The 13,535-nt window shown below is 48.9% G+C and overlaps 1 protein-coding gene across 1 annotated transcript; it reads right to left on the bottom strand.

Moving 5' to 3' along the window:
• Nucleotides 1-4,110: 4,110 nt before the first annotated feature.
• LOC124688079 (protein NRT1/ PTR FAMILY 7.2-like) lies at nt 4,111-7,663 on the bottom strand. Its single transcript, XM_047221795.1, has 5 exons — nt 7,562-7,663; nt 7,219-7,405; nt 6,299-6,516; nt 5,362-5,924; nt 4,111-5,240 (listed from the first exon to the last, which is right to left on the bottom strand). The coding sequence occupies exons 1-5, from the start codon at nt 7,562-7,564 to the stop codon at nt 4,358-4,360; spliced, it is 1,854 nt and encodes a 617-aa protein (XP_047077751.1). The 5' UTR covers nt 7,565-7,663; the 3' UTR covers nt 4,111-4,357.
• Nucleotides 7,664-13,535: the final 5,872 nt, after the last annotated feature.

Genomic DNA, 13,535 nt, shown 5'->3' with positions numbered 1-13,535 from the left:
GTAAAATATCGCGTGACAAAGGGAATTGGTATCGTATGTGAATGGTTCATTCGATCACTAAAGTCATCGTTGAATATGTGGGAGCCATTATGGATCTCCAGATCCCGCTATTGGTTATTGGTCGGAGTGAGTACTCAACCATGTCCGCATAGTTCGCGAACCGTAGGCTGACACACTTAAAGTTGGATGTTGAAATAGTAGAACTTGAATATGGAAGAGTTCGAATATTTGTTCGGAGTCCCGGATGAGATCCCGGACATCACGAGGAGTTCCTGAATGGTCCGGAGAATAAGATTCATATATAGGAAGTCATTTTATAAGATTTAAAATGATCCAGAAGGTTCTATGGAAGGTTCTAGAAGGTTCTACAAAAGTCCGGAAGAAACCACTAAGGAAGGCGGAGTCCCGGAGGGACTCCACCTCCCATGGCCGGCCAACCCTAAGGGGGAGGAGTCCCAAGTGGACTCCCCTAAGGGGGCCGGCCCCCCCCCCCCCCCCACATGGAAGGGGGGAATCCCATCCCAAGTAGGATTCCCACCTTGGGTAGGTTTCCCTATCACATGGAAGGTTTTGGGTTCGGGTCTTATTCGGAGACTTGTAGTCCAACACTTGGGGCTTCCACCTATATAATGAGGGGCCAAGGGGAGGGGGCCGGCCACCCCAAGACCACAAGGTGGCCGCACCCCCTAGTGGCCGGCGCCCCCTCTCCCAAACCCTAGCGGCCCTCTCTCCTCCACCACATCCCGCACGCTTAGCGAAGCTCCGCCGGGTTTCTCCACCACCACCGACACCACGCCGTCGTGCTGTCGGATTCAAGAGGAGCTACTACTTCCGCTGCCCGCTGGAACGGGGAGGTGGACGTCGTCTTCATCAACAACCGAACGTGTGACAGAGTACGGAGGTGCTGCCCATTCGTGGCGCCGTGATCAAGATCTTCTACGCGCTTTTGCAAGCGGCAAGTGAACGTCTACCGCAGCAACAAGAGCCTCATCTTGTAGGCTTTGGAATCTCTTCAAGGGTGAGACTCGATAATCCCCTCGTTGCTACCGTCTTCTAGATTGCATCTTGGCTTGGATTGCGTGTTCGCGGTAGGAAATTTTTTGTTTTGTATGCAACGAATCCCTACAACCTCTGCACTGTAAAGTGCTTCCTCGGGATAACACCATATAGCGATGCATATTAACTAAAGTGTCACCTAACCAGTGTCTTCCCAGAAACTTGTATTAGGGCAATTTTGAACATTGAAACCTCCTCTGCTAAATAAGAGTAAAATACACAGGCGTACCTGAACTTGGTAGCCTAGCCTGCCTCAGTTACCGTACATAAAAATAGGCAATATACGGTCACTCAATACAGCTCAGGGGACCAACGACGGTCACTGCTGAGGGTAGAGCTTTGTATTTGCTAATGTGGCAAGCAGTTGACTCACTGGTCAGACCTCAAAGGGTTTAGCTGTGCAATATTTTTACAAAATCCCCCCTCCCCACCCAAACAACTAGTCCCTCTACCCTAAACTCCCTCCTTAGTTCCCAACCTCCAAAAGAATCTCCATGGTCGCTGGGCACACAAGAGCTGGGAGACAGTTGCATTACGGGCTGGGATCGAGGGTTGCTAGAGGTGGAGAATATGCTCGCCGTCCACAGAGACCGATAAGGCGACCTCCGCCTTGTCCCTCTCCCTGTCCATTTCCCTATCCTTGTCGTTCCCGCGCGAGATTTGCCGCTTGTTGCCGCGAACGGCGACGCAGGTCTTGTGCCCGCCCGCACGATGACCTCGACCAGATGCTCTCGGCGGCCCAACTGCATCATCCCCATTCGAGTTCCTGTAGCACATGCAGAGTAGCTACACCGCGAGGCCAGAGTTCGACGGGACCACCGGCGTCGGCGAACTAATCGAGGCCATCCACGAGCTGCCGCCGATGTTGGACGGAGGAGGAGGCGCGCCAGCAGCTAGCCCGGCAACGAGGCCGAGGCCATCCACGGCGACTGTCGGTGCTGGCACGGAGGAGGAGGTGCGCCGGCGGCGAGCCGGACACGAGGCCGACGCGATCCACGAGCTGCCTGCGGTGCTTCCACAGAGGCGGATGCGCCGGCGGATCCCTATCTCTTTGTCATTTTTTCAATTTAGCCCTTTTATTTTTTCCATTATTCACAAATAGTCCCTCTGGTAGGTAGGTGGCTGACATATGGGTTCAAATGTAGGCCACATCAGCAAAATACAACGCGCTACCCTCGCTAGTGACCGATACGAGCCCTGCTCCATATTGAGTGACCGTATATTGCGTATTCTTGTGTACGGTAACTGAGGCGAGCTAAGCTACCAAGTTCGGGTATGCTCGGTGTAACTTGCCCTTCCAATCACACTACTTTTTCTCAAGGTGATTCCTTAGTTTCTTTCCATCCCTTATTTAGGTGTTTATGATAATGGATTGGGATACCTAGCTACATACCAAAAGGCTGGAAAATCAATGTTTCAACCAAACAACCCTCCGTCCCAGTTCGCAAGGCAAAGTTTTCAAATATCTTGGCCCAAGGTGAATTCTCATTGGCTCTAAATTTCCACGTAAAAACGTTAACATCGGCGCTGCAATTAATTGGGAAATTAAAAAGAACTTTATTTTCTACCCTTTAATTCATTTTTAATCCCACATTAAATGCAAATGGTGCATGCAAAGTACTAATGAACATGCAAAAACTGAAACCGTTTCACACATGATGCATGCAAAGTACTAATGAGCCTCGTTTTACACGGTGGGATACGAAAGGAGGAGTCTTTTGCATGCAATAATGAATCAGTTTTACTCCCACATTAAATGCAAATGTGCCTAGGAGGTGAGGCATTTTGGGACAAATATTTTTCTGAACTTTGCCTTGCGAACTGGAACGGAGGGAGTCTTATATTTCTCCTTCACCTATTTCGCTTGACCAAAGCAAAATATTTCACTCTTGTGAAAATAAATCTTGAGGCCAAACAATTTCTCAAACATGCATATACTTAGCTTCATATTCACAACCTTCTTCGTACCATGCTCCATGAAAATAATTGTCTATCAAGATATTGAAGGATGGAAACTCCTCCATTGACCAACTGCGGGATTATAACACTCACGTGAACATCCTCCTTAGCCCTCACTATAAGGACAGCCACTATATTGGCGACTAGATAAAAGTGAATTGGAGAGATGGAATCACTCTATTTCAATAATTTTCTAGTTTGAAAGTAACGCCCCATGTCATCGTTGACTTAAACTCCCACACTTCCTCCTTGGACAAACATAGCAATACAGCCACCCCGTTCTTGTGAGAACCTTTCATACTGTAACGTTTCTTGATGAAAATGCCATTTCAATTTTTCATAAGCCTTCTCGAAATCCATGTAAAAAATAACTCCATCTTGATTCTTCTGGTGGAGTTCATAGATTGTTTTGATACACAACAAACACCCTTTCTAGGATGTTTATAAAGGCTCAATGCGTAAGTCTTAGAACATCACGAGCAATTGAAGTAATAGGAGTGTTTCCAACTTTAATGAGAATCTTAAAACTGCCACCGAACAGAGAAAATGGTCTATATTGTAGGATCTGTAATGCACTATACTTTTTTTCGGTAATAAGCAGTGATGCAGCCAAAGTTCAGTTGATGCAAAGGTAATGTCCCTTGCTAGAAACCAGTGAGCAAAGCTAACAAATCTTTTTTATTACATCCATATTTTTTTGACTGAAGTTGGCCGGGAATATTGCAGTGTCGATGATGATGGATGGAGATGGAGCATCTTCAAAATGTAGCAATTTACTTCCACCTTTGTTGATTTGAGCTGTTTTTCACTTCATTTCTATTTATTGAGGAATATTTTTTACTTCATTTCAACATGCATGCAACACACAGTAATGACACAAAATGCACCTTGCAAACTGAATTCAAGAAAGTCAAAAGGGTGAAAGATTGTTCAAAAAAAAAAAGGGTGAAAGAAAGTTATGCATACAAATGAAGTGAAATATGCATACGAATGAAGTGGATCGATCAGTGCTTACAAGTGAAGTGGTAGCAGGCTAGTCAGGAATACACTGAACATGGGTGGTCAGTAACAGCTATCTCGCGTTACATTGGCCAAAAATGTGAGCACCAACATATACACATATGCATACATCACATCATAGTTGTGCGCATTGATCTTTAATTAGCACGCTTATTCTTAATTAAGTGGTAGATGCCACTCCACCGTCGATCCCATGCATTGTCCTATCATCAACTAGAGACTCGTCGCGCGCTCTGAGAACCAATGCTAGCTCGTGAATTAGTCTCCATCTCAAGAACCACCGCACCATGGCCAGGCCAACGGGACAGGCCGAGCTAGTCGCTCATGCGTGGCATGTCGTCGGCGCCACCTGCTCGTCGTCGTAGCTCTCCTCGTCATCGCTCCTTCCGTCCACCTTGCCGATCTTCCTGTAGCGGCTGGCGAAGACGAGGTACACCGCGAAGTCGGCAACGGATAGTATGGCGAGCAGGAAGTAGAACTTGTTGAGGTGGCCCTCGTTGAGGTCGGCGGGGATCCATCCCGGCCGCCCCTGCACGGCGGTGGCCTTGGTGACGGCGGTGACGATGACGTCGCTGAAGTAGTTGCCGAGGGACATGGACATCATGCAGAGCGCGCTCCCGAAGCTCTTGAAGCCGTCGGGCATCTCCCCGTTGAAGAACTCGAGCTGCCCCACGTACATCATCACCTCCGACACGCCGATGAGCGCGTACTGCGGCACCTGCCAGATGATGTGCAGGTCGCTGCCGTTGGCGGTGGTGGCGGCGGCCTTCCTGAAGTGCTCGACGGTTCCGGCGGTGGCCATGGCCATGGCACCCAGGACCAGGCCGAGGCCCATCCGCTGCAGCTCCGTGGGCCCGGTCGGGCGGCCCGTGAGGCGCGCCAGGAACGGGCAGATGGCTCGGCGGTAGAGGAAGATGGTGGTGGCGACGGTGAGGATGTCGAACATGGACATGCTGGAGGCCGGGACGGAGAAGCCGGCGAGCATGGTTGTCCTACGCATGGCGGCGCCCTGCACGACGAAAAGCGACGCCATCTGCGTGAAGACGACGGAGTAGAGGATGGTGCAGAGCCAGATGGGGAGGATCCGCAGGATGCTCTTCACTTGCTCCACCTGCGTCACCGTGCACAGCTTCCACTGGTCGCGCGGCTTCGTGCACGCCGAGTCGTCGGTGTCCATGGCTGTGAGAGCTGCTCGGTCCAAGAACCTGTGTAAATACGGTATATGGTAAATTGAGTTAATTCGTTGCGTCGTCTGCTAAGTTAACGTACCCGAATTAAACGTCGCGACTTCACATGACAGGACATGACATGAGACATGACACGTACCTGAAGCCTTTGGTGTGCAGAAGCTTCTTCCCGCCGGAGGAATCGGTCTTCTCGTCGCCCTCGTAGAGGATCATCTCCGCTTCCGGCGACACGCCGGACTTCCAGTTCCTGCAGGCGGCGGAGGCGACCTGGCAGATGCTTCCGATGGGGTTGCTGCAGGGCTGGGAGTGGCGGTAGCGTGGCGTCCCGGCGAGGAAGAGCAGCAGGGCTAAGGCCGCGGCGGCGGTGGAGAGCCAGAAGCCGAGTACCCAGCTGCCTCTGTCCTGGATGTAGCTGAGGAAGGTGTTGGAGAAGAGGGAGCCCAGGTTGAGCGCCAGGTAGAAGTAGCTGAAGAAGGAGACCTTGGAGTGCGCTTCGGCGGGGTCCTCCTCGTCGAACTGGTCGGCGCCGAAGGTGGCGATGTTGGGCTGGTAGCCGCCGTTGCCGAAGGCGATCATGTAGAGCGCGATGTAGAAGATGCCCATCTCCGTGCCGGAGTGCGGCGCGCAGGGCGTGCGCTCCGTGCCGCACCCCACCGGCAGGAGCAGGTAGAGGCGCGTCGAGAGCGACAGCAGCGCGAGACCCTGCAGGAAAAAATGTGTGTACAGGTCAGTTACTGCGTCGACATGACCGCCGATATGGCGATGTGTTTGTGCCCATCGATAGTCCCCGGCCGGACACGTTCGCTTCAGCTCAATTCTAGCGTACGCGGACAAAATGGTTAACGTGTACAAACTCCAAACAAGTACAGAACATGAGCACTCGTTTTCGGGGCAAAAAAGGACCACAGTACTTTGGAGCTTGGACACGGGACGATCACACCACCTATCTACCACTGTACTACGTGCTATTCCTGGCACATCATGTGTTTGGAAACTATAGCATCACTGGATGTGTGTCATAGATATTTCCTCTGATCCATATTAACTGTCGTAGATTTATCTAATGAAAAACTTACACAGACGAAGATGGCCTGGAAAATGGCGCAGGTCTTGTAGCGTCCCCAGTAGGAGTCGCTGAGGAAGGCGCCGATGAGGGAGAACATGTAGACGGTGCCGGTCCACTTGCTGACGTTGTTGGCGGCGTCGCCGTTGCTCTGCTGCACCACCCTCGTCAGGAACAGCACCAGGTTCACGTTGACGCCAAAGAAGGCCATCGTCGCAAGCCCCTGGTTCACTGCAACATCAAATCACCACCGCCAACAGTCAGTTCATCAGTCGGCAGCACAGTACGTCCTAACACCTAGCTAAACCACATAATAAACGACACACACTCGCACACAAACAGTGCTAACAAAAGCGATCGACAAGCTAGCACATATATGCAACTGTTACTGTACAAGGCCGGGAAAACGAAATGGCCTTTCCGACACACTTCCCCCTGAAAGCAATGTAGAGCTACTGATGACGGATCAACCAAAGCCCGCCACTTTAGTTCCGATTATAACGTGTAGCTAGCTAATGATTCTGTCCAACCACATACATATAGCGCCATGTACAGATGGATCAGCCGATCGGCGGCACCGGCTGCTAGATCATATGGACGAAACGTCTCCTGTCTCCAAACTAAATTAGCATCAGCGGTGCGCGCGAGGAGGCTCCCCCCGTGACAGGGAATCCCCAGTTCCGGGGTCTGCATGGCCGATGTCACTTCAGCATGCAGAATTCCGCAGAAAGACCTGGTGTCTATCGGCCACTTTCAGGGAAGACGCGACGTCACTTCAGATCGACTCGCATAGTTGAACATGCCACGACCGCATATAGCAGCGTAAAGTTAGCTAGAAAAGGGCCTGGCCGATCGATCATCAGGTCTCTTGCTTTTCCTTTCTGCTAGTGCTTTTTTAGTGGAGAAGGAGACGGTGATAAGCAGATAACTTACCGAGAATCAGGCCTCCGGCGAGCCACCCTCCGGACTTGCCCTTCACCGCCGGCTGCCCCTTGATGTCCACGGAGCCGTCCAGGGTGTACTCGATCAGCTTCTCCTTGGCGGCGTTCCGCTCCGCCGCTGCCGCAGCCTCGCCGTCCATGACCACCACCCTCAGCCTCATGTCGCCCTCGTTCGCAGACTGCAATCATGCGTCAAGTTATCCACTGTTAGTATTGCAAGGAAGATTCTTGCTTGAAGATTGAGTCGACTGTGAAAGCAAGACTAGACTCAATCTTGGCTACAGCCAAGGAAAAGGATTGGCTGAAGAACAAGCTGGATCAGCAGAGCTTGTTACCATGTCTGCTTCTTGGCTCTCCTCGGCAGTTTGCCTCTGTCGATTGATACAGCGAAAGAAGCTGAGAGGCTGCTAGCTGCGAGAGGAGGAGGCCGAACAAGCAAGCAAGGCGAGTAGAGCAGGAGAGGTGGTGGCTGTGTATGTGGGGAGAAGTAGGTGCGATTTATAGAGCTCAGGGAGCAGCTAGTGGCCCGGCTGGGCAGGATGTACGAGCGAGAGTGTGCGTGTCTTGCTCACATGATGTCAGGAGCGCAGGTATCTTAGGTAGACGCATCACCGAGAGACGTCACCGTCGATCGACGGCGACGGTCTCTTTGTTTCTTACCGCCTGCTCCTCCTCCTTTTGTTTTCCTCTCCAGAGCCCATCATCATAGGACGGAAGAAATTCGGCTGGTTTCTCCTGCGTCCTTTTTTACTCGTCTTTGTCGCTGGGCGATGCGGTTGAAACTGCTCTGATTCAGTAAACTCCTGGTGGCTCCGATTGGCAAAGATAATCGGCAAACGCTTGGTGCTAATCTTCAGCAAGTGCCACACCGCAAAGTGAAGTGCGCGGCAGCTTTCGTGTGTTCTTCGCTTCTCCCTTATGCGAGCCGCGGTCCATTTCGTCGCGCGCGAAACGTGGCAAGAAGTGCGCGTGGGAGGCGTGCTCGAGCTCTCTTTGGAAAATCTCACAAATGGAGAAGCATTCCACATTTTAGGGTTTTGTTTTACTTGACGGGATTCCGCATTAGTGTTGGTCTCGGGCTGTTTTGCGTCTTGCCGATACGATCCGCCGAGAACGACCCGAAACATTTGCTACTTTGCCCATACGATCCGTCGAGAATGACCTGCAAAAGCTAGCAAGAACAGATGGCAAACGACCGAGAGTTTGGTGTAGCGTAGCGATCACTTGCTTTCCGTGGTTTCTTCCATGTTATAAATGCTAGATGATGAGTACACCGTGGGTTCAAAATTTCAACGAATCTTGGGCGACATTCCGTGAAAAAAAAAACAGATATCTTGACTTTCACCCTTTTTCAATAAAGTATTTTTTTTTATTAACTCGAATGTCGTACGAAAGCATATACTAGCAAAAGAGTTTACACATTAATTGCCTATGTATAATAAGGATGCACAAAACTCAATCCAACGAAAGATATAGGTTCCGTGAATCTTGGACGACATTCCGTGGGTTTACGATTTCAACAAATCTTGGACGACATTCCGTGGGTTTACAATTTCAACAAATCTTGGACGACATTCCGTGAAAACGGTAAACAGATATTTTGGGGCGAGGATAGCTTTATCTTGACTTTCACCCTTTTTCGATAAAGTGGTTTTTTTTATTAACTCAAATGTCGTACGAAAGAAAATACCAGCAAAAGAGTACTAACGCTGTTTTAAGAGCTGAAATTTGTGAAGCTCTTCATATTGACACGTTGTCCGATAAGTACCTTGGCCTCTCCGGATAGGAGTGATTGCTTCAAACATTTTATTGAAAGAATCATTTAAAGGATTAATGACTGGAAGTAAAAAAAAAACTATCATTGGGTGGAAAAGAAATTCCTCTGAAGGCAATGGCATAGGCCATCCCGGTATATGCAATTTCTGTTTTCCTAATTTCAAAAGGAGTACGTTTGCAAAAGTATGATGGATGCAATATCAAAGTTCTGGTGGTGTGATGATGAGAATAGTAAATAGATGCATTGGTTTGTTTGGTGGAAGCTTTGTGATCCCAAAAAATGAAGGCATCACGGGGTTTAGAGATGTCCACTCATTCAATTTGGCAGTGCTAGCCAAGCAAGTTTGGAGGTTGACTAATGAACCCGATTCTCTTTGTGCACATGTTCTAAGTAAATACTATTCACGTGGTGAAATTTTGAAAGCTGGTCCAAAATAAGGACCCCCCTTTACTTGGCAAAGTATAGTGGTTGGTTTAACTACCTTTAAACGTGGATATATCAAGAGAGTTGGCAATAGAGACAGATTAACATTTGCCAAGACCCTTGGATCCCTTCGAGCATTACAAGGATGGTTATCTCACCTAGGGCCGATGTGGTTTATGCAAAAGTTAGCAAGCTGATAAGCTCTGGTACAGGTAAGTGGAATGTGGAGCTTCTCAATGAGTTGTTATGTACTCTTGATAAGGAGAGGATCATGCAAATCCCGATCAATAATAAGGGATTCAAGGACTTTGTCGTATGGAGTCATACAAAGCATGGTAGGTATACGGTTAGATCGGGGTATCATACACTGTGGAAGCATCAATTTGGACCCAATGTTGTACATTTGGCTGCTCCTAGTATATCAACGACGAATCCTGTCTGGAATTTTTTTTGGAAGTTAAAGATCCTGAGCAAAGTAATTTTTTTTCCTATTGGCGCTCTCTACATGGTATTATTCCTTTAAGAGGTGTGCTTCGGTGCGCACCCTCTCCAAACTCGCGACTTATCGCCGAAGGGGTACGGTGGTCCCGATTTTGTTTTTTTGTGCTGCCCGCCGAAACCCATATCCAAGCCCAGTGCAAGACTCGTATGGGTATACAGGGCCTGGGCGTATCTATACGGACGACCCCACGTGGGTGGGTCCCACGTGCTAAGCTAATCACCGTGATTAGCTCCCATTGCATGCATCGTTTTCATCGGCACGTACCGGAGATCTGATCGAGCTGTTCCACGCCGTCGCTAGGTTGAACGCAAGCGGTTGTTGCCGGCCCGGCCGTCGGCGGTTGTTGCCGGCACGTCCGTCGCCGCCGGTGGTTGTTTCGCACGTCGACGCCGCCGACCGCGCGCGAAGCCCCCCGCAGATCGACGACCTTGGAAAGGCGCGCCACCGGCTCCGGCATCTTCCCCGCTAGGGTTTAAAATTACAGGTACCATGACTTCATCTTGTAGCATAGTAAGAGGAAGCAATTCTGCCGGTTTTTCAATTCTAATTATGGTCCAATACTACAGAATATGGAGAACTCTATATCTGGTATGATTGAGGAACAAAACGAGTACGTCGGCTATAATTCCGATGACTCTGAAATGGAGGATAATTTGCAGCACGAAGCCGGCTGGAGCGAAGATGAGTTTGATGTGAGCCACTATTTTTCATTTCGATTACCAGCAGTCCAGCATCATCAAATTATATATGGTTCCTCATGTCATAATTTATGCAGATTGCGTACGATGAATTTGATAATGTTGACAACCATAGCGAACACACAGACGATCAAAATGATGAGAACCATGGGACCACCTTGCACACGCGCCGTCAGACGATCCACTGTTTTGACACCGTATTTGAGGGGTGTACACCACATGAACAAGTGCATTCACACATGCAAATTGCAAAACTCATGGCTTGAAGTGTGTTAAATGACATGGTGCACCACTGCCGACAATATGGGGTCATCCCATGGTTGGTCAAAAAGTGCCGAAACAGGCTCCAAAGGTAGGGTAAATGGCCTCATTTCTAAGCATGTTTTTTTTCGACCTTGTCTAAACGACCCAAATAAATTTCCTAGACATCTACTTGATATGTATACACTGTTTTTGAAGATTTTATTTTTTTTAGATTTTCTCTGAAATTTTTAGGAATATTTGAATATACAGCAATCTGATTGGCTGGACTCCTTTTTTTTTCCTGAACACGGGTGGGGGTTCCGAGCGGGCACGCTAGATGGACTGTTGGGCCGTGTTGCGGTCTGGCCTTGTGCCCGTTGTGCAATGCGCCGGCCTAGGCCTGCATGCGCGGGAAGCGACGACGACGGCATGCATGCGCCCCGCAGCAGTGACTCAGCTATGCATGCATCGCCACGACGTCGCCATGAATGAGCCAGCAAGCCCCGTTTCAGTCGCGGTCGATTCAGCCGATAGCAGTACGCGCCGCCCGTTTCGGTGTAAAACGACAACGACACGGGACACCCCTCGATTAATGTGCGAAACGGCAACGGCTACATGCACGCGTCACTCGCGTCGTTTCATCGCCAAACAACAATCTTCGTCTCCCACACCACATTTTTCTAGCCTATTTATACGTCTACATTCCTCTCCCACACACCACCCAGCTCCACTCCGTACACGACGCCCTTCATCCTTTCCTAGAACGCCAAAGCACCACCGTAAGATGCAAGACGCTCGGACCGACCTTCGTTCGGCCGCCTACCGTGCCAGCAGCTGCGCTACCCGCCGGGCGTCCTCGTCGAGCGCACGCTCCGTGTGTGGGCGCAATCCAGTGGAGGAGCCCCGTCGAGCTCGCCGACGCATTCTTCACCGCCGGCTTCGCCCACCTCCCACCGGGATCGCCGCCGATGTTCCACCTCGACGAGGTTCGTGACGGCGTTACCCTCAAGTTGCTCACGGTCACCCTCACCAACCCGTGGGACGCGTACGAGCTCCTCGGCCAAGTGTTCTCGGTGCGGCTGCGAGTCAATCTTCTTCACGACGTACAACATCTTCACCAACTGCGAGTGCATCTTCCCCACCGAAAACCGTGATGCACCGCCTCCCCTACGAGGAGTGAGGTGTTGATGACGTACGGTGGTCGAGTAGCGCCGGCCAGGGTGGAAGAAAGTTGAGGAGGAATTTCGTGAAGCTTGTCATGCACGTTTCTCTACTTTTTAGTTTTATCGTGTTTATTTAAAATGCCGTGTTTTTATATATTGTACCGTGTCGTGTCCCCGGACTTATCTATGTAACGACGGTGGTACTTGTTTACATCCTTATTTATGTAAGTGACATATTTATGTAATCTAAGTGAGTCTCTATGTGTGTTCAGATCTGTTCGTCCTCAAATGACTACTATTTCTTGTACCAAATTGTTTACAAAACCCAACAAAAACAAAAAATTCTAATCCACTAAGACTAGAATTTTAGCTATTTTCAATTTTTTAAGTTGTTATTCATATATATTACAAATTTAGTGTTAAGATTCATATTGAATTATCTATTTCATATTCAATTAGTGAATTAGTGAATTGTATATAATAGACTACACAAAGATCTCGTGTGTTGAAAAATGTACAAACATGGATTTGATAACCTAACGGAAGTGATAAAATAACTATAGATACCTTTATTACTTGAGATGTCAACATGTATCTATCTGTCCCACTCGGTTACCGTACTCACCCTCGCGAGACGACTTCCCACGAGGTGTGCGGTTCGAGTCGCGGCAACACCCATTTTTTGCTTCATTTTTTTTGATATTTAATATGTACCACCTCAACTAGCCTAATGGGCCTAATTTGGTTGGAGATGGCCCATTAGTCAAATCTAGATTGGGCTATCCGCTGCGATTATTGTTGCTGTTAAATGAGATAGTTGTTCCTGTTTTATATGTAGCCTAATGGGCCTAATTGGATGGAGTTGGCCCATTAGTCATGTCTAGATTGGGCTGCTGTCTGCTGTGAGTGTTGTAGCTGTGAAATGAGCTATTTGTTGTTGTTGACCGAGAGATTTGTTGCCGTCAAGTATCACATAAGATAACAACTCCACCGTACCGCCAACACGCCGTCTTTATTTTAGATTACTGTGAGGTTTTCCCCCATTTCCACTCGGAAAATTCCGTATCAATTATGTACAAATCGTCCGCAACACAACCGAGCAAAACCGACACATGATTTCCTATAATCAAACGCTTACTTTGGCAAAATCTTTGTCACTTGGTGAATTGAAGCATGGCAGTTGTGCTAGTGTGTCCTACCTATCCGTTTGACCCCATGTAATGGATTTAGATGGCGGTTGTTTTCAGTGTGTGATCATCGCTCTAAACCTGTTCCAGTGCTATCCCGGTACATCGGAGTTGGTTGGGATGGCAGCCAATCTACCCGATAAACCCTGTTTTCCTTTTATTTTGTTGGTGTCTAGTTTTAATCTCCGTAATACACTTGGCTTCTTTTTCAATGAAATTGGGGCTGGGGGCAACCCGTGTTGATCTAAAAAAAAAATCTTTGTCACTACATCATGCTAACAGAGCTAGATCAACAAAGAAGCAAATAGAACATGCT

This window comes from Lolium rigidum, chromosome 2 (genome assembly GCF_022539505.1).
Source record: "Lolium rigidum isolate FL_2022 chromosome 2, APGP_CSIRO_Lrig_0.1, whole genome shotgun sequence".
Classification (NCBI taxonomy): Eukaryota; Viridiplantae; Streptophyta; class Magnoliopsida; order Poales; family Poaceae; genus Lolium; species Lolium rigidum.
Note: the sequence above shows the minus strand (reverse complement) of the source record. Positions and strands in the feature narration are given on the sequence as shown.